This window comes from Eurypyga helias, unplaced genomic scaffold (genome assembly GCF_000690775.1).
Source record: "Eurypyga helias isolate BGI_N326 unplaced genomic scaffold, ASM69077v1 scaffold4569, whole genome shotgun sequence".
Lineage (NCBI taxonomy): Eukaryota > Metazoa > Chordata > Aves > Eurypygiformes > Eurypygidae > Eurypyga > Eurypyga helias.
Genome location: NW_010269961.1, coordinates 1 through 18602, shown reverse-complemented (window position 1 = coordinate 18602; position 18602 = coordinate 1). Strand labels below are relative to the sequence as shown.

Sequence of the window (18602 nt, the reverse complement as noted above, 5' to 3'; positions counted from 1 at the left end):
CTTTAAAATGTCCTGAAAACTCGAAAGATGTGAAGTTCATTAACCCTGCAGCAGGAGAAAGCCCAGCATCTAGGTAAGCTTCAATCATCTGATGTGCAAGGGGCAATGGTGAGGTTTGAAAGAAAGGCTGGGAGATGCCCAAGAGACAGCAGTCCCGTCTCCTCACAGCCCTGTTTTGCCTCACACCATCCAGGGGGGGAAATTCTGCACCTCCCAGGTAGTGCGTGTCTGCAAGTGTCCCACCTGGGAAGGACATGTTGGCCAAGTCCTGCCCAGAGTCCCTTGGGTGCCCAAGGATCACAGCGGTGGTTCCCCACCTCCTCATCCCAAACTGAACACAAACTCTGCCTTCACCCCTCTGCCCATCTGTCCTCTCCCCAGCAGCAACTGGTGGATCAGGGGTTTTCAACATGTGCCTTGATGCCTTTCAGCCCTCTGGAGATGGTCTGGCTTTGATCCACAGAGCTTTCGGGCAACAGTTTTACGGCTCTTGGCTGCTCTCTGCTCCATCCACCTCCTGCCTGTCCTGTGGCTGTGAAACTGGCTGGGTTTGTTTTGCTGGTACAAGGTGTTTTGTTTACAGCTCTTGAAATACGTATACGGAGACCTGAGAGCTCTTTCATGATTGCAGCCTGTGACTGATTCATATAGCTGGGAGTTACAAGGCTTTATGATCCCTCCTTCCGTTTTACAGATTTGAATTTATCCTTGGGCAAAAGCTGGTGTCATAAAATGTCAGGAATCTTGGCTCAGGAGAGCCCATGTCCTGTACCCTCTCACCCCACAGTTACTGGGCAGATAATGTTCTCAGCCGGGAACGTCCATGGGAGTGCGACGTGGCTGGAGCGAATGCCAGCAGAGCTGATGTAATCGTTCGCATGCTGTAAGATGTGTTAGTCTTGTGCATGTCCTATCTACATAATCCCAAACCAAGGAGCAGGAGGGAGAGCTGTGGGAATGACAGCTGACTGGCTCACTGACATTTCCTGCAGTCTGGTGACCCATCTCCTGGCTCTCTCTGTTTCCTCATATGTAGGCTGGTGGAAAAAGTGTGAAATACTGAAAAGATGAAGGGGAAAGGATCGTTAAGGCTTGTGGAGAGGAAAGCTTCCCATGCTGGGAGGGACAGTGGCTTTCACTGATTTCAGTCTGCAAAACCCCGCATTTTCTGTCTGGGGGGTGCTGGCCTTGCTCCGCTTTGTGTTGATGGCACGGGGCAGGCTGAGCCAGGAAGGTGATGGATTCCCACAGCCTCAAGTCTGAATCAGAGCTCTTCACTGCTGGCTGTGGACCCCCAGCTGCCCATAAGGCATCAGAAATAACTACCAGCTCCTGTCAGTGCCTGCAAGAAAGCCAGGAGGAATTAACAGACACTGGGAGTATTTCATAATAATTAGTAAAGTGTCAGTAGTTCTTTTTCCAGTAGCAAATATTTCTCCCTTCCAGGCTAGCTGTGTTTTGACCTTTGCTATTCCGCAGTTTCCTCTTCCCCTGACCATGGAGCAACAGACACAGGCTGTTTTCTGGACATATCTCAGGCCGTCTGGAGGGGAGAGTGCAAAGCCTCTAGTAACAAGGGAGCCTGGAGCGAGCAGATACTGTAAGGCTGTGTGTTGAAGGCAGCCTTCCTCGTAGGCTTTCAAAACCCCTCTGGTTAATCGTGGGCTTAAGTGTTGGTCTAATTGAACAATGGATCAAAGTACAGTTTGCTCACAATGTGGTTTGGTCAAAGTCTGCCTGGGCACCTGAAATGTTTTCTATCTGTTAACTCTACATATATAAACACTGAACAGGCAGACAAATGACAAATAGCTGGTTGCTGTTTTGCAAACAAACTTTAAGAAATTTTCAAGATTAATATGTCTACTTAGTTACTACCTAATATCCAATGATGTTATTAAAGGCAAGTCCAGCTCAGGTTCATGGACATATCAGCCCCACTGACCTTTTGCTATTCAGCCAGTTCTCATTTTATGTTCAGCTGGGATATGTTTCTCAGTGCTATGAAAACCATCCTGCCCCTTTGGACGAGGAAAAGGGGATGGAATATATGGAAACAATCCTTGCACACAACCTTAAAATGGCCCTGCAAACAACCCTTGTACGAGGAACTTTTGGGTCTGCTTTAAAGGTTTTTCTCTGCTCCTGTTCTCAGGCTGCTGTGGACCAGTGTGTGACACGGCTACCAGACACATCCTAGGAATAAACCAGGCCACTAATGAGCACTGTGCATGGCCATAAAGTTGTTCCTGTGACGTTTATTACTGCTGAGACGGATGTTGGGATGCAATTTACTTCGAGGGGCCAACAGGACTAAGAGACTACCCAGAAATTACTTGGAAAAATTGCTCAGGAAAAGATTTAAAAATAATTTCTATTTCTCTGTGGGTTATTTTGTAATTATGCTGCAAATTACCTCAAACAGAATCTTAAAGAGCAATAGAAAAAACTGCCCATGTTCAGATCTCTTCTTTAAGACCCAGCTGGTGTTACTGGCTGTCCTGGTGGCTACTTACCATGTAGATGGAACTAAAGAGCCGGACTTTAAGCAGGTATTGTTTATACTATGTGTCAGCGGTCCAAAAGCAGAGACAGACTCCTGAAAAGTCTCCCCTGGGCATCGCGGTGCTGGTGTCTGCCACCTTGGTGCTAATTTTTTAGTGACCTGTGAGATAGCACAAGGCTGAAATGATTACACAGTTGTTCTGAGCTTCAGTCTTAGAGAAAATAAAATATTCATGATAAAAATAGCACACAAATATTATCTCCCATTTCTCTGTAACCTTCTTGGCTCCCCTTGCACAATGTCATCTGCTCTTAAGTAACAAATAAGTTTTTAATGGGTCTTCATTCCTGTGTTCTCCTGAAGTCCCTCTACCAGGCATTATGAAGGTATCATCACACCATTAATTCCTCCCCCTACCTGTAAGCAGATGAGAAAACCCTCAGATTTTCCAGAAATTAAACCTTGTCTTCATAACCAGAAATCTCTCAGGACAATAAACAAGAAAAATCCAAATGAAGTAAAAAAATCCACACTTTTCATACAGATTAGCAGGTAGAGCTCAAGGTAGTGGGAAGCTATAGCTCATATGTGACCCCAGCTCGCACGAGAGCCAGCTAAAGCATCTTCTGAAATGTTTCCTGGTAAATCCTCATCTTAAGGATGAATTATGAAAAAATTATATAAAAATATATTTACATGTAGTGGCTTTATTATTTTTTAAATCAGTAATTAGAGAAAAAAATAATTACGGAAACTTGAAACTATTCCATCTGATTCTCACCCTCACAAGGCTCTACTCATCTATTACCATGTGAATAGGGCAGTGATTACACTCCTGCCAATGTATTAGGTTTACCAGAGCAGCATTTTCCTTGATTGGCCTAAAGCAAGGGCAGACTAATTTAGTTCACAAAGGTAAATTAAACTGATAGGCTTTAATTAGGGAAAGCTCCATTTACAACCCAATATGGGGCATAAGGTTATTTGTACTCACGGTCTCAGAGAAGATGACAGCACTTTTCCTCTCTCTAATGCAAAACTCTCGAATCAAAATAATAGCTTTGGGTCCTGGACTGCATGTTCTCCTCGTCCCATCTGCCACAATCATCACCCCAATTCCACTTCGATCCCACTTTTTTTGTCTTTAGTGGATACGGGGAATTTGAACACGTTGCTCCTTTCTGTACTTTCTGAATATTCACGTTAGCCTAAAGCCTGGTTCATTCTCTTATTTTTCCCTGTATTTTATGTGTACACCTAGAGATGCATTTGCGACCAACCAAGCAGCACTGTCCAGAGTCTGGGGCTAAGTGACCAAAACTCTTTTAACACCGCAGCTCTGAGAACTGGAACAACCCTTTAAAGCATTTGATTCTTCTGGTGCAGCTAAAGTTCGTTTTGTACACACCTTTGAGGCGATGTAGCTGCATGTAGGGTGCGTGATGCACCCATTTGATTTGAGCACGAAGAACAGGCTGGATAAGCTGCCCAGAAGAAAGGTGCTGAAGGTATTTTAAGGAAGGCGGAATGAAGGAGAATGTTTTCAGTCCACAAAAATAATCTTTAGTAACTGTTTTAAGTTCTGTGCATGGAAAAACATTCTTTTTTTTTAATCTACATGCCGTTTCTCTCTAATAAATATTCAACATCTGGACTATAAAAATATAATCACAAGGAGGAAATCTATTAAAAAACCAAAACTCTTGAGCACAAAGCCTGTACAACAGAGGCTTGGGTCAAAAGCCCTCACTGATGCAGCTGGTTTTCAAAGAAATGGGAGTAGCTTTTAGCAGGAGGGCAATTGCTGAATAGTGCTCTGCACATCCTGAGTTCAGATAATACAAATAGCTGTCTGTGAGAAAAACAGATAGGCTAATGGCCTCTCCTGGTCCCGTTAACAGAGCAGGGCTATTCAGAAATGTGTGCTGGCTAGGGATTTTTGTGTGTGTGTGTTTTGCTTTTTGAGGTATTTTTTTAATCTCTTTGATCAGCTGCTTTTTAAAAGTAAAGAACTGCAATACAGGAAACCATAATGGAATTCTGTTCCACGTCATCTTTTCCTCTTTTTTGACACGTCTCCTATCCTAAGCTAATGGATGAACAGCTCCATTTGTTCCATTGCTCTACCGGAGTGGGTGAATCTGATGTGCTCTCCATTATGGGTGATAGTTCAAACACATGCATTGCTTCCAGGGAAGGCTTGGAACAGATCAAGAGCCCAATTCAACATACAAGTGCTTAAGTTGAAAGTCACAGTTGCTATTCACAAGCCAGTTCAGTTTTTGTTTGGTTTTTTTTCCTAAAAAAACCCTAGATTTATTGACTTGCAGGTGAAAACTCTCTGGACTCATTTCCAGATTACATAAGCAGGTGTCACAGACTGGGAGTGGGTTTGCCAATAGTCAGATGTCATCTAACCTGTGCAAGCTTTTTTTTTTTTAACTAATAATGTTTGAGCAGCTTAAAAGTCTATCATCTGTTTCCTTGCTGGTCATGTGACCATCTGTCAGGCGAGCAGTTTTATTGCTCTCATTTCAGGCTGCCTGAAAATGCTAGAAAGCTATAAATTTTATATCAACATCTGTGTACATTAATATTATTTACAATAAATATTCACTCAACATATTGACTTACTAGGGTGAAAACCCCAACTATCACATACTGTGCAGTATGATATAGATAAATTCTAGGTATAGTTAATTACCTTTAAGCCTTGTATTAAACTCAATATAAACATCTGTACTCAGACTGAACTTCTAAAGGCAAGACTCAAAGCCTACCATACTGATGCATTTTATCCCAAATAATGGAAAATAACAATGAATACAGTACTTCGGTGTATAATATTATCCATGTATTTCATATGAAAGATTCTAGACATTTTATCCCAAATAATGGAAAATAACAGTGAATACAGTACTTCTGTGTATATCCATGTATTTCATATGAAACATTCTAGAGTACATTTTTCTTCCAGACTTTCCATAGTTAGTACAGAGATTACTACTGGTAGCCTGCTAGTTTAAAAACAGCAGGGTAGCGTGTGCGATGGGCCATGCACTTTTGCCTATCAATAAAAATATTATCCCAAATAATGGAAAATAACAGTGAATACAGTACTTCTGTGTATATCCATGTATTTCATATGAAACATTCTAGAGTACATTTTTCTTCCAGACTTTCCATAGTTAGTACAGAGATTACTACTGGTAGCCTGCTAGTTTAAAAACAGCAGGGTAGCGTGTGCGATGGGCCATGCACTTTTGCCTATCAATAAAAATACTGTTTGTTTTCACAGCTATTTCTTTCTCTAAATTCATCCGTGTGTCTTCCAGGTTCCTCAGAGACTGTTCAGATTCCAGCAGTTTTTCCTTCAGGGGTTCAATGTACTCCATTAGTTCTTCAGTTTCACTGATCAACCTGAAGAGAATCACATTAAATAATAAAAAGAGGGCAGAAGCCAGTCGGTGTTCAGAGAGATATATGAAATATGGGAATAAAGATCAACAGCTATCATAATACTCAACAGAATCATAATACTCCACAAGAAAGGACCTCAGAGAGGTCCTACATACTTGGCCAAAAGCAAAGTTGACTTTCACAGCTTCTGTACAGAAGCCTCCCATGATTTACATAGAATTTTACAAGATTTTTACCACTAAGGACAGTGGAACTATCCATCCTCGCTTTCTCCCACTCTGTAGGACTCTTGTACTAAGAATTATAGGACAGAAATTGTTGGGTAAGTCACCCAGCTTGACTGCATCAGCATTTTGTTAATCCTGTTTTTGCACTCAGACATCACTTGCTATGAAACCTATCACTGTGGTTAAAAACTCAAGTAATAAAGATGACGCTTGCACCGGAGATCAGAAAACAGTCTTTAAAAGCACATAAGTTTTTAAAGCAGCAGCAGCACACCATTTAATAAAAAAGCAGCAAACCATTTTTAAAGCAGCACAACATTTCAACTGAAAGAAAATCAGTAAGAATTAGGTGCTTTACTGCAATCTGCCTGCAGAGAAGGCACATATTTACTTCCTGGGAAAACAAGATCCCCATGTACTATGCAAACTGAGTAACTACAAACAGTCTAAGCTTGGCAATTAAACACATGCCCATTCAGCAAAGAACTTGCATGTGTCCTTAAATCCCATTAAAGGCAATGTACATACTGAAAAGTGTGCACATGGATGGTTTGCTGAATCAGGACCTTAAATAAGTGTGCCTGAGGTGGTATAAGGCATTTGGATTAACTGTAACATCTTCCTCACTGTATAAAAAACAGCATATTGGCTTTGAATAGTAGGCACCTTTGCTACAGGGATAATGTAAGCCTGCAAAAGCTGCTTCCCCACTTTTCCTAAGGGTAGGAAAATGTGAAGGAGGAGAATCAATTACAAAGCTTATAATGAGATCAGAACTGACAAATGTGACACTCAGACCTTTAATTTGAAAGGATTTGTTGACCTCGAGTTTTAAAACGGATTATTACTGAAAATCAAATGCCACCAGCCTAATGCTTCCTAGCACTGAGCACTTGTCTCAGACTATGAATATGTGCGGCCCATTTACATTCTCAGCACTTCAAGCATAATTCATTCTGCACACAGTCCACCTGGTGCTGAACTTCCACTGAAAGCAAAAGGGTTGCAAGTGATCCACATGCTGTCAGATTGTTTTGGATCATCGAAATCAAAAAGAAACCACACAGTTTGGAGAAAAAAGTGTGGAGACAAAAGGCAGAGTTGAGTCTATAGATTTTCTGATTGTCAATATATCAGGTTAAAATGATATTTTCCTCACAGTGATTTCAGTCAATTGAATAATTTCTGACTTATATCAGAAGCAAGCCTACTAATAACAGCTAATAACAGGCCCTGTGTTGCCAATATAAAGTGCAAAACCTGTCTAACATCACTTCTGGATAGAATGGACAGTGTTTACCTGAATTGTGCTTCATCTCTGCAGAGCTCTACATTGGGCCTAAAAGACCTATCATACAGCCTTGTTTGAGCAACTTTCATCGGGGCTTCTTTGTCTTTGATAGCTTGCTTGAGAGCAGCAACGCTAGCTTCTTCACCTCCAATCTGCTCAAGGACCTAAAGAGGACACCCAAGAAAACAAAGTGTTTAAAAGAAGATGCACATTGTCTCTGTGCATGGTTTACATTGTACATGGTCCTAGCGAATCAGTTAGAGTTTTGACCTCCTGTTTGACCAGAATGTAGAAGAAACAGAAGTAGAAAGGTGGGTTTGAGCTCTTAATTTCTACTATGCTGAGAAACTCAGTCTAAAAAGAAGCAGAAAAATATTCTGCAGCCTGTTCAAAAACTATTCCATGTCTCCTGACAACACATCCCACCTCCATGAATTGCTTTTAATTTTAAATTCTCCGAGAAAAAATCAAGTTATTTTGAATGAGATTGAGAACTGCTAATCAGCCTGAAAATGCATGGATTTCTGGTATGGGTGAAGAAAATGGAAAAGACAGGAAATTCTGAATCCCTTCTCCCTCATAACCAAAGACACACATGAAAAGAACAAAGTCTACCTAGCTGTCATCACCCAACAGATGCTACGGAAGAACTATTTTTACCACACTTGCCAATGGCCTAACATCAAAGTAGGAGCTGCTCTTCACTGGAGAAGGGGAAGACGCTGAAGACACTTCTTGTGACTTGCCAGGAATTGCTGCTGCTGATACGACTGCAGCACAGCGTGGCTTTCATGCCATAAAAGTGGTAGCCAGGCTAGCCTGGGAATCCTGGCCCAAAGATCAGCTCCTTGATTACACATCTTTAGGTTTTAGTTCAGCTGGGCATAGAAGAAAGTGTTTGATTTTCTTCATATTTAAGTCCATCTCTTGATTAGAGGAGCACAACAGATGGCAGAAAAAGCTGAACTGGAGACAAAATCCAACTCTGACGACTCTTACCAGATACTAGCTGACACAAAACATTATTCAATACTTGCAATGGACTAAGACATTTTTTCCAGAGGATACATCTACTGTGACCTTCTCAAAAGAGACTATCACGCTTGTAGCCAGCATTCAAAAAACAACACTTACTTTTTTCAAATGATGCTCTAGTTTGTGTTTTGTATCGTCCAGCTCCTTACAGTGCTTGGCAAAAGCCTCGTTAACAGCAGCACATTGCATCCTCAGGTCCTCAGATACGTCATGAAGAATGTTGTCAATCAAGGCACGAAGATTGATGGATGCCAGTTTTTCTCGTTCTGCCCGATAGATGTTGTCATGACTGAACTTGGCCCATGTCTCCGGTGTTGAGGCACTGGAAGAAGAGGTGAATTGTGTATACAAATAGGAACCTTGCTCTTTTGTTCAAGTTGCACTTCAGAAGACAATCAGAAGCTGGTTCTCTCCCTGCAAAAGTGTTGTCAACTTCTCTTTGGTTTTACTGTTGCGTGCAGTCTGGGCTTACCATGAAGGAAGAAGACTGATCCTTTATAAAACTGACACTTCTATTCCCCTTGTGGCTTCTGAGGGAAGTCATATATGACACAAAATCATCCCAAGTTCTTCCACCTTTAGCTAATACTACTATGGCAAAAAAAGTATGCACATAGTTTTCTGTGCAAGCACAACAGTTATGTTACCAGCAAATAAACACTTTTTTATATTCATGCTTTACAGTCTGTGTCTACTTTGGAACAAAAAGAAACAAGGTCTCTGGTTATACTTTGCTCTGCTGAGAAGGAACTGCGTAGCACTTGGGACACTGCCTCATATGAACACTGTCTCCAAGGGGAGGGGGAAGCAGCAAGATTTATTGTAGCAGTAATCCTCTCTGTGTACAGGAAGCAGCACTTGCCTTTCCCAAAAGAATGGCATGCCTGCCAATGTCACATGGTAAGTCTGAATAGATTTAGATCAGCCTTTAAAGTATAAAGCCAATTATTTCCAAGAAAAACTTCTACAAGCTCAGTTTGCATATAGTGAAGCAACTTTGCCATCAGTGGTGTGCCATGCTGAGATGGTAGCACTACCATTACTATCCATGTAGCTCTTTTAAAACTACAACTGTGCGTGCCCAAAGCAGCAGCAGTCACACCTTTAATTCAGAGAAGCTTTACAGCTTTCACTGAGGCCAAGGATTTACTGTATCTTACCAGGATTATTTGTGGAAGCTAATGACAGTAAGTACTCACCTCTCTTCAAACTTCACTGAACTAGGATGGAACTGGATGTTGGTGCTCTGGCTGTTGTATCTTCCACATTTATCATCGATGCTGTACGTTTCAACTTTGTCTGACCAGTCCATTTCACAAATCTCTTTGTGATCTCGATTTAATCTGAAAAGTCATTGTTATCACACATTGTTAGTGGAAAACAATACACTTAACAGAACTATCACAGACATTTTTGAAGCTAGGCTCTGAGCCTTTGTCTTTAAACGAGCAATGAGAAGATAAGCTTTCCCTTCAGCTTTGAAAATCCTAACCAAACTCTCTCTCCCACAATTATCTGCAAGAACAATAAGCCTGATGTGTTAACCATTACCCTAGACCTTCAGTACTATTCTGTGCTTACTGAAGGCTTAGCGCTCTTATAGCCTGAGACAAAGGAGTTGTTGGATTTTGGATTTTACATAATAATCCTAAAACACAGAGGATTTTTTCGATTGTGGCGACAGCTGCAGTTATTATGGGGAGAGCAGGTAGGATGTTTGCCCAACAGAACACTCTTCCCATAAGACATCAGGTAGTGCTAGTAGAAGATCCATCCTCCTCTTTCACTAGTATATTGAGCACAACTTCTATTTAAGACCTCCATAAAATGACGCTATATCTTCTCCAAGCCATCCTATCCAGCCTTTCAAAGCCTGCAGCACACAGACGGTGTAATTTGCCCTTGGAAAACACAAGGACAATGACATTCAGAGTTAAAACTGCTGCTTTGTTGTGAATGAAACGAGCCGCACGTCACCCAATTAATTAGAATGACTTTAGAATAGAAAGGCAGTGGGTCGTTATGAGCAGTTAACACCAGGTGGCACTCTCACCTAAGGAATTAAAAAGACTCTGCTGGCCAACGATACTAAATGGTACTAAAAATTATAAATTTATATGAAATTATTCATTTATTATGCATTTATAAAAATTCTTTCTAAAAAGAGTATTTAATCTCATAGAATCGCACAAACTGGAGCAGATTAAAAAGTTTTAAAAACTAAGTTACCACGTTTTCTAGCAGTTAACTCCTTCATACTGATGCACCTTATGATTAAGGTAACATCTTTCTAAAGGGCTTGTTATATATTAAAAGCAAATATTCCTTTTGAAATGCAATGAACATCCATACCAACACAGAAGGTAGAGTGAAGCTTCATGGTTTAAGTTCATACTGACATCTGGCAGTAAAAAAACTCATCTCTAAAAGGACTTATTTTAAAAGAGCCTATACTACAAATATATCACAAGGTGCAACGCGGTAGAGTGATACCCAGATAACACTTTTATTGCACCTAAGTTTAGTGTTGGAAAATGAGAGAACTCATACTGGAAGCATGGCTTTAGCACATGGCTCTTCTCTTACTCCCCCCTACTTGAAAATCCTGAAGTTTCACCACTGAGTACCTCTTTTTAGGTTTAAATGGAATCCACGTGGTACATAAGCCTGGCTGGTAAGATCTTTATCCACCGGGCACTGTACTCCTATATGCCAGGAATTATTTGGCTATCTAAATTATCTACTGAGGTATTGTGAAAAATGTCTTACCGTATCTGGTTGCCAGCTTGCATCACAGTTCTTTTCAAAAGCTCCTGGATATTTCTGATAAGTTCAGCTTCCTAGATAAAAACATTGAGACTTCTGTGATACCCAGAGCAGTACGTGCTATCCTGCAGAGCAATTTGCCAAATTTCAGCGCTTGTGGGTAAATACTTAAATCTTCCACTCATTATGAGCTCTTACCCTATTATTGCCAGACATGATTTTCTGAGGAATTAGCAGATACTGAGGTAACTCAGCTGTAAGTCTACGCTGGCAGCAATACCTGGAATATTTCTAAAGCCTAGGAATTCATTATTTTGACAGTTTGTCTGTATTCTTTGAAGAAGTCTATGTTCTATCAGATTACACAGAATATCTGAATTGCTTGCACAGCCTTGAAGCAGGGAAAAATAATGCAACAGCATGATGTTGAGCAGGACACCAGTCAGTGCCTTGCACAAACACAAGGTGCTATTTTACACCTGAGCAGGACACTGTCCTGCAAGCACAAACTCAGGTATCAGAGGCTGCTTGGACAGGGGAGTGATACAGCAGGTCAGCTTCTCTGCCAAGGCACTGGCTTCCAGAACCTGGAGAGTCCTTGCAGATGCCTTCAGAGCCCGCTGCCTGGTTCTGTAGCGTTTTATCTGTAGGCAAGGGAGAGGCTTCCCATCAGATTCTTGCAGAACTCCAAAAATACAGTTTGTCTGACAAAGGAGTGGCAGTATCGTTATCTTCTGCTGGCCTGCCTCCTTTGAATGCTTTGTCTTTACTAAAAATAGAAGTTACTACTCTAAACTATGGTCTTAGGAATAGGAAAGCTGTCATAATACCAACCCAATGACACAGACTTAATTTTTTTATTACATCTATTTATTCCAGAACTTCTTTTGCTTCTGACGATGGACACTATCAAGGACTGCAGAATTATCTCAAATATGCAATGTTGTTTGTGGGGTCAACAACCTCAGAATTGCAAGACATGACTGTTCAAAGTCACGAAGCTGTGCATCATCTTGATAATGGATTCGACGTCTGAAGTTTCAGCTCAAGCTGGTTTTAGCAGAAATCTTCATCTAAACACAAATGTGATCAAATAAAATAAAAAACCCTGTACTTTCTAATAATCTCTTGTTGAACAAAAAGTACTAGTGCTCATTTTTGACGGCAATAATGCTGCTTTAGGGATTAACTATCAATGCTCTATGAAGTGACGTTACTGACCTGGTGTGATTGCATATTATTATGTAAAAGCCAGTCCAGCAAGCATTTTCTTTTTTATTATTTGAAGGAATTTAAGATTTGAGGCTTGGATATTAAAAAGAGCTTTTGTGTATGAAAATCTCCTAATTAAATTTGCTGGTTTACATCAATGACAGTCATCCGCTGACAGCTAAGGGAGTACACACTTACTGATAAATTTTATTCCCAGGACACTGCTGGCACTCGATGATCCTTGTACTGGTTTTGACCAATAAATGAGTGTGTACATCCCTGCAGTGTAAGAAACCAACAGGGACCATAAAAAAAATCATATTATTCTAAACTGAAAAGAACAATCGTGATTGGAAACAAAATGCTATTTTTAAGGCTCTAAAAGAGCACAATTAAAAGAAATACATAGGTGAAGTTATCAATTTACAAACTGAGAACACTAAAACTCACTTTCTGCAGGGAGGAAGTATTAAAGTGGCAGAGTTGTCAAAGTAAAAATTCAAAAGGATTTAAAGGTTAGAAAGATCCAGTACTCGGAATCATGTTTATAGCAATTGATATTATTGAGTGTTGGGTAGTCAGTTTCCATGTAAATAAACAGACAGCAGTTTCCTGTGAGTAACTTGTGCAGTTTCACCTGAGAACAGCCTTCTGTCACCAGCTAAGTAAGAGTGAAATAATGCAAAAATAAAGAACTCCCTTGTTGAATGCCCTAAAATAAAATATAAAAGTGGGTTCCCTGGTGGGGAGATATGCATTCAAATATGACCTTTAAAAATGAAGATACAGTTCCCATAATTAATGGCAGTCTAAGACTAGTTGAATAAGCAGGCGTAAATGACAATGAATTTTCAATGCTTCCCTACTAAATTATTTTTCTTAACTTTTAAAAGTTAAAAAGGCAGATTGGATGCCTGGATGAGCTGTGGCACTAGGTTGAAGATGAAGATCCTTTGATCTAGGTCCCTCAATCCTGTCTGGACTGTGAGACATTGTGGTGCAATCCAGCCTGCTGCCCACCCATAGCTGAGGCTGGCCCGTGGGATCACCGTGGGAGAAGGTCCACAGTGCACGGACACCTGCCAGGTACCCTGCCCGCTGAGGACCAGGAGCTGGGTATTCCGTACACCACATGGAGGACTTATAAAATGCCACGTTTGCTCCTTCACGTTTTCTTTGCAGAGTAAATTCCCTCAACAACCACAGCAGGGAGAGCTACAGCCAGGAGCACAGCTCTCCCAGATTTTGTGATTTCAGCCATAAAAATGTGGGTGATTCCACAGTGAAATCTTGGGTGCAGATCTGGCGTTTAGCAAGTGCAGAATAGATGACCTTTACAGAGTTTATGCACAGAACCATGTTGGCAATTCATTTGAAGCCCCACTCTGCATTAAGAGAGGAAAAGCATGTGAAAGTAGCCAGCATCATCCCTGGTTCCGAGGACATTAACCGAGACTTGTATTTCTTCAGGTCATGAGAGGACTTGGTGGATGAAATGTCTTTCTTTCTCCTTATTTTGCCTCTATATGTCTTCATGTGCTGTCTATTAAAATGAAATACTGACAAATCTGAAGTGATCTTGGCTTCTTTTCAGCTGTCTTCTCCACAGTTAACACCAATAATAAACCTCTGTTATTACGAATAGTTGTCAATTAACAGGGAGAGAACTTTTTATAGTTTAGCGTGCCATTTATTTTATTACTGTATTTAATGTTTATGATGCAAAAGTTGGATTTTTCTCAAATCTAGTGATAAAACCATCCCAGCTCATGACTTTGTAAGTGTCTAATTAATGGTGCAAAGAAAATATTTAAGAGCAGATGTTTGTGCCTTTCATGAATTTACAAATTCTTCTTTTTTGCAGCCTGTCTTTTTACATCAGTGACTTGCAGATGTCAGCAATGTCTAAATACAGCACCCAGGGCCAGAATGACAGTGAGAGCAGCTAAGAGGAACTGGTAGAACCCCATGAGGGAGGCTGTGCAGTCGCCCTCGATTACAAATCCAGCTGCATCAATCCATCAGTAACAACATGATGCCAGATGCCCCACACATCAACACAGCAAATAAAAGCAAGCTAGCTTACAGATCCCACTAGATTTAGACCCCCAAACAGTGTGTAACAGGAAAACTGTCATTCATTACAGCTGGGAGTGAAAGCAGGTGACAGGCTTCAAAATCTCAGCTCTCTGAGTGGCCTTTTTCCTGCTGGTCTCCGAGAGTCATTTCAAAATCCATGATCTGCAGCTGTTGAAAATTAGCACTGCACTCCTAATGGAGTTGTCTATGTACGGGACTGTCCTGCTGCATACTGGTTCACTTGGCAAAGCTATAGATGACAGTGTTTGGAAATGGTATTCTGTTGTTTTCCTTGCTCCCTTATTGCAGTTAGCAGGAATACATACATATGTATCCTTTCTCCATGTTTTTAAGCTTTAATTTTACACAGCTGACAGGATCTTGGCTAATGCCTTCGCCTTCAGCATCAGGGAATAGATGGGGCTGACTTCATTTTTGAAGCAAACACACAACTAATCAAGCCTCTGAGTCTAGGGTAAAAAAAATGGCACAAATGTAAGTACATCCACTTATTCCACAGTCACATCTGCCACTCACTTAATGAGTCTGGACATGGGACTTGTGGAAATAACCTTGAAAAGCAGTATATATGTAGCTGAAACATGATTTATTGACAGTATACCACCACATGGAAAGTCCTTTGTTAGGGCTCGCATTTTCAATATTAAATGCGTGCACATAAACATTCTAAAATGTCATTAAAATGATGCAAAGGAGATTCAGGGGCGATGTCATCTGGGTTATGAAAGTCAAAAACCTCATACAAAAGAGATGCATGTACTGCTTTTCATGAATTCAGCTGTTTCCAATGCAGCAGCACAAAGAAATAAAATTATTCTGTTTGAAAGATTTTATCTTCTTTTTAGTCATCAAAGATCTTTCTTTACTGGAAAAACAATTGTGTCCTTCTGCTTCTTAACCAGAACTGCATTAAGAAAAGATGAATAAGCTGTTGAGTGGAGTCAATGAACAACTGAGTAACAGCTGATTTTACTATGCATGCAAGGAGCTTTCCCTCATATTCCCACAACCCTCATTCCAGCAGTGTCTATGTATCACAATAGGTGATCTAAATGTGACTCCATGCTGCAAAACAAATAGGACAGATGAGTTGGGATTAAAAATCCCTAAAAGAAATAGATGATGTGCCAAAAAATTAGGAAAACCCCAAATACTATCTGGATGCAGAGATACTTCTGTTTTCTTTGTGAGTCATCTGAAGTGATTCCTACTGAACAGATAATAAAAGTGTAATGACAATCAGAGATTCAAAACTGCTTGTATATGTGTATTTGATGTTGTGTCTTTAAATGTCATCTGCCAAGGGGCTGCTGAAAGGGTTATCTCTGCAGGGTGCTCTGGGAACTGGGAAATGTTCTTCATTGCTGCAGACTGATGAACCATGGACAAAACCTATGTACCATGAAAAGCTTTTCCATGGCTATGTGTCCCTCATCCAGACATGCACTCCCCTACTTGCAGATTCCCCCATGCTCCTACCCATGGGAGCTGGCAGGAACACGGCCAAGACACCACAGAAAGACACCCACACAAACCTGGGCTGCTAGTAGGAAAGGAAGAATTTCAAAGGAAAGAAAATGCCCTAGAATATAAATTAACAAAAATATTAATTAAAACTGCAAGGAAAAGAATGTCTGTTTCCTAACACAGCTGACTTTTGGAAACTATTCCTTCTTTTTCTTAGTTTTTTGCATGGAAAGCAAATAAATTACTCCTGATCTCCCTTGCATCACCATTTCTTAGGAGAATTAAGATGAGAAAGTAACTGGACAAGCAAGCAACATTCAGGAAAAAAAAATATGTCAGTGCTTTAGTAGAAGTTGCATAACTCCTCCAAATAAGCAAGTGTTGTAACACAGAGCTACCAGTGAACAGGGCCATTAACTTGGAAATCTGCACAGTGAACAGTCAGAATTCATGGAAGAGCAGCTCTAAGTGTCACGAATTATTAGTCAGTTTTGGAGAGAGTAAGAAATACAAGGTATCCCCTGATTTCTTGCACTGAAAGGTATAGAGTAGCTTAAAGAGGTGGCAAAGCCACAGAGGGCACGTTTTAACATCAATTTGCAAACATCCATTGCCATAAAATCTATTGCTCTGTGAAAATGGGAAGGATTTCCTCTGATATTATGTACTGCTCTTCCTTCTGCACTGCAAAGGTCATTGGCATGGCAACAAAACCTTCCTTTCTCAAGAGTCCATCTGCTGCTGGTATACACGCCTCATCTGAACTCACATCATTCTTTTTTCATGACATCGTACTTGGCTGTTGATGCTCTGTCGTCACAAGCACACAATCACAATTTCAGGTGAAGAATTAGCAGCAGCAGATGGACTTCTGAGCAACGAACAAACTCTTCTCTGAGATCAGGAGAAAAGAAATAGAGGAGAGAAAACCTGCCAGCGAATGACTTTTTTTTTTTTTTTTTCCAAATCTTACATTTCACAATTTCTCTAAAACATAAGCAGCTGATGAAAATAATTTCTTTTCTGTAATCTGAACTTTTTAACAATTTACACCCTGAAATATCCTATACACTAACTCTCATGTTTATATTTTTGACTGGAACAACCTCTTACATACTGATTACGATTCAGCAACTGTACACAATTGCTATTCAGAATCTTGCTAGATACTATAATGCTACATAATATCCTGCCATCAACTAAGTAAATCTTTTCAATATTTTTCTAACAACAAATATTAATCATCTGGTTTAATCAGTAACTCATCATGAAACAAGTTTCACGGTATATTGGAGACTGTAGGCAAATAGTCATTCATTTGTTTGTGAGACCCCAGAATCTGTTCTCTGTAACATGTGCAGCCACAATAATTACAACAGCTTTGAAGGCAGCCTACATGCAGTGCTGGATCTCAGCGACAGGTAAGATCCAGCACTCGAGCGACAGTGTCAGCTCGAGTAAAGAGCTCTCTATGGGAGGAATTGTGCTGTCCTGCAGGACCTCTAAAATAATGGTTTGTGTTGAGACACTGTAGAACAGTGTTGGAGCACTGCCTCCCATTGAACCTTGGCAAGACTACAGCATCAAACTCCGTAGTAAAAGGTAGTGGTAGAGACTGCCAGGTTTGGACAGCCTGAGCATGGAAACAGGCAAGGAACATTTCATTGGTCCTGAATAGTCTGCTTATCGGGTACTGCATTTTTTAAGTGTAACCTGTAGAGACGAGGGGAATTTAAGTCAAGTGGAGGCTAGAAGTTGTTTAATGCCAAAATAGGATGCTCATCCTGGTTCAGTAAACCTCTGTTTTGGTTTTGTTTGGAACTGGTCTGAGAGGGGAGATACTCATGTGATTTGAAATACTTTTTAAACACAGGAAGGATTTTAAACAACCCTTCTCAAACCTAGGAGAGACAGACAGAGTCCAGGCTGCCAGGAAGGGGCACCAGGCCTCTGTGCATTGCCAGATGATATGTTCATGAGCTGCAGTTATCACCTACTGACCAAGCTGTTCCTCATTTCATAGACCAGAGGAGCACTAAGTAAGGGCTGCCAACAACACATAACCTCTTGAAGTCCTGCTCACCTTCAGCAACTCTCTCTCCACCTCATCGCTGACCAGGTCCGGGGGTTGCCTCCTCTCCCAACACTGCAGGTTATCGGTGGCAATGGCATAGGGCACCTCAGTGGCATCGAGCGCCCTTTCCAGACGCAGCTTCTGGGCTGCCAGCAGGCCAGTCTCAGCATCAAGGTCCTCAATCTCCTTCTGTAGCTCAACCTTCCAAAAGTATATGTCCTGCAGGCGCTGGCCCAGGGTGGCCATGGAGTCCTGCTGCATGCGCTGGGCAATGGCAGCAGCATGTTCTGCCAGGCCCTTGGCCTCAGCTCGACCGCGCTCGGCCTGCTCGCAGCCGACAAAGGCCTTGTGGTACAGATCAGAGTTGCTCTGGTGCCACTCACGGGGCAGGTACTTGGCAGTGCGGAAGCCGGCAGTGGCCAGGCCGCTGGAGGAGTCGGGCCCCGTGTTCAGCGCCACCTCGCACACCTTCGTGGGCAGGTGGGAGGCGGGCACCGCCTGAGG

The 18602-nt window shown here is 41.2% G+C and overlaps 1 protein-coding gene across 1 annotated transcript; it reads right to left on the bottom strand.

Moving 5' to 3' along the window:
* Positions 1–5652: 5652 nt before the first annotated feature.
* Positions 5653–18599, bottom strand: TEKT4 (tektin 4; the record flags this gene model as incomplete). The annotated part of the gene is made up of 6 exons (XM_010158253.1): positions 5653–5926; positions 7454–7608; positions 8579–8801; positions 9679–9822; positions 11249–11319; positions 18108–18599. Coding segments are annotated over 6 exons (1302 nt in total), but the record flags the coding sequence as incomplete, so codon positions are not given.
* Positions 18600–18602: the final 3 nt, after the last annotated feature.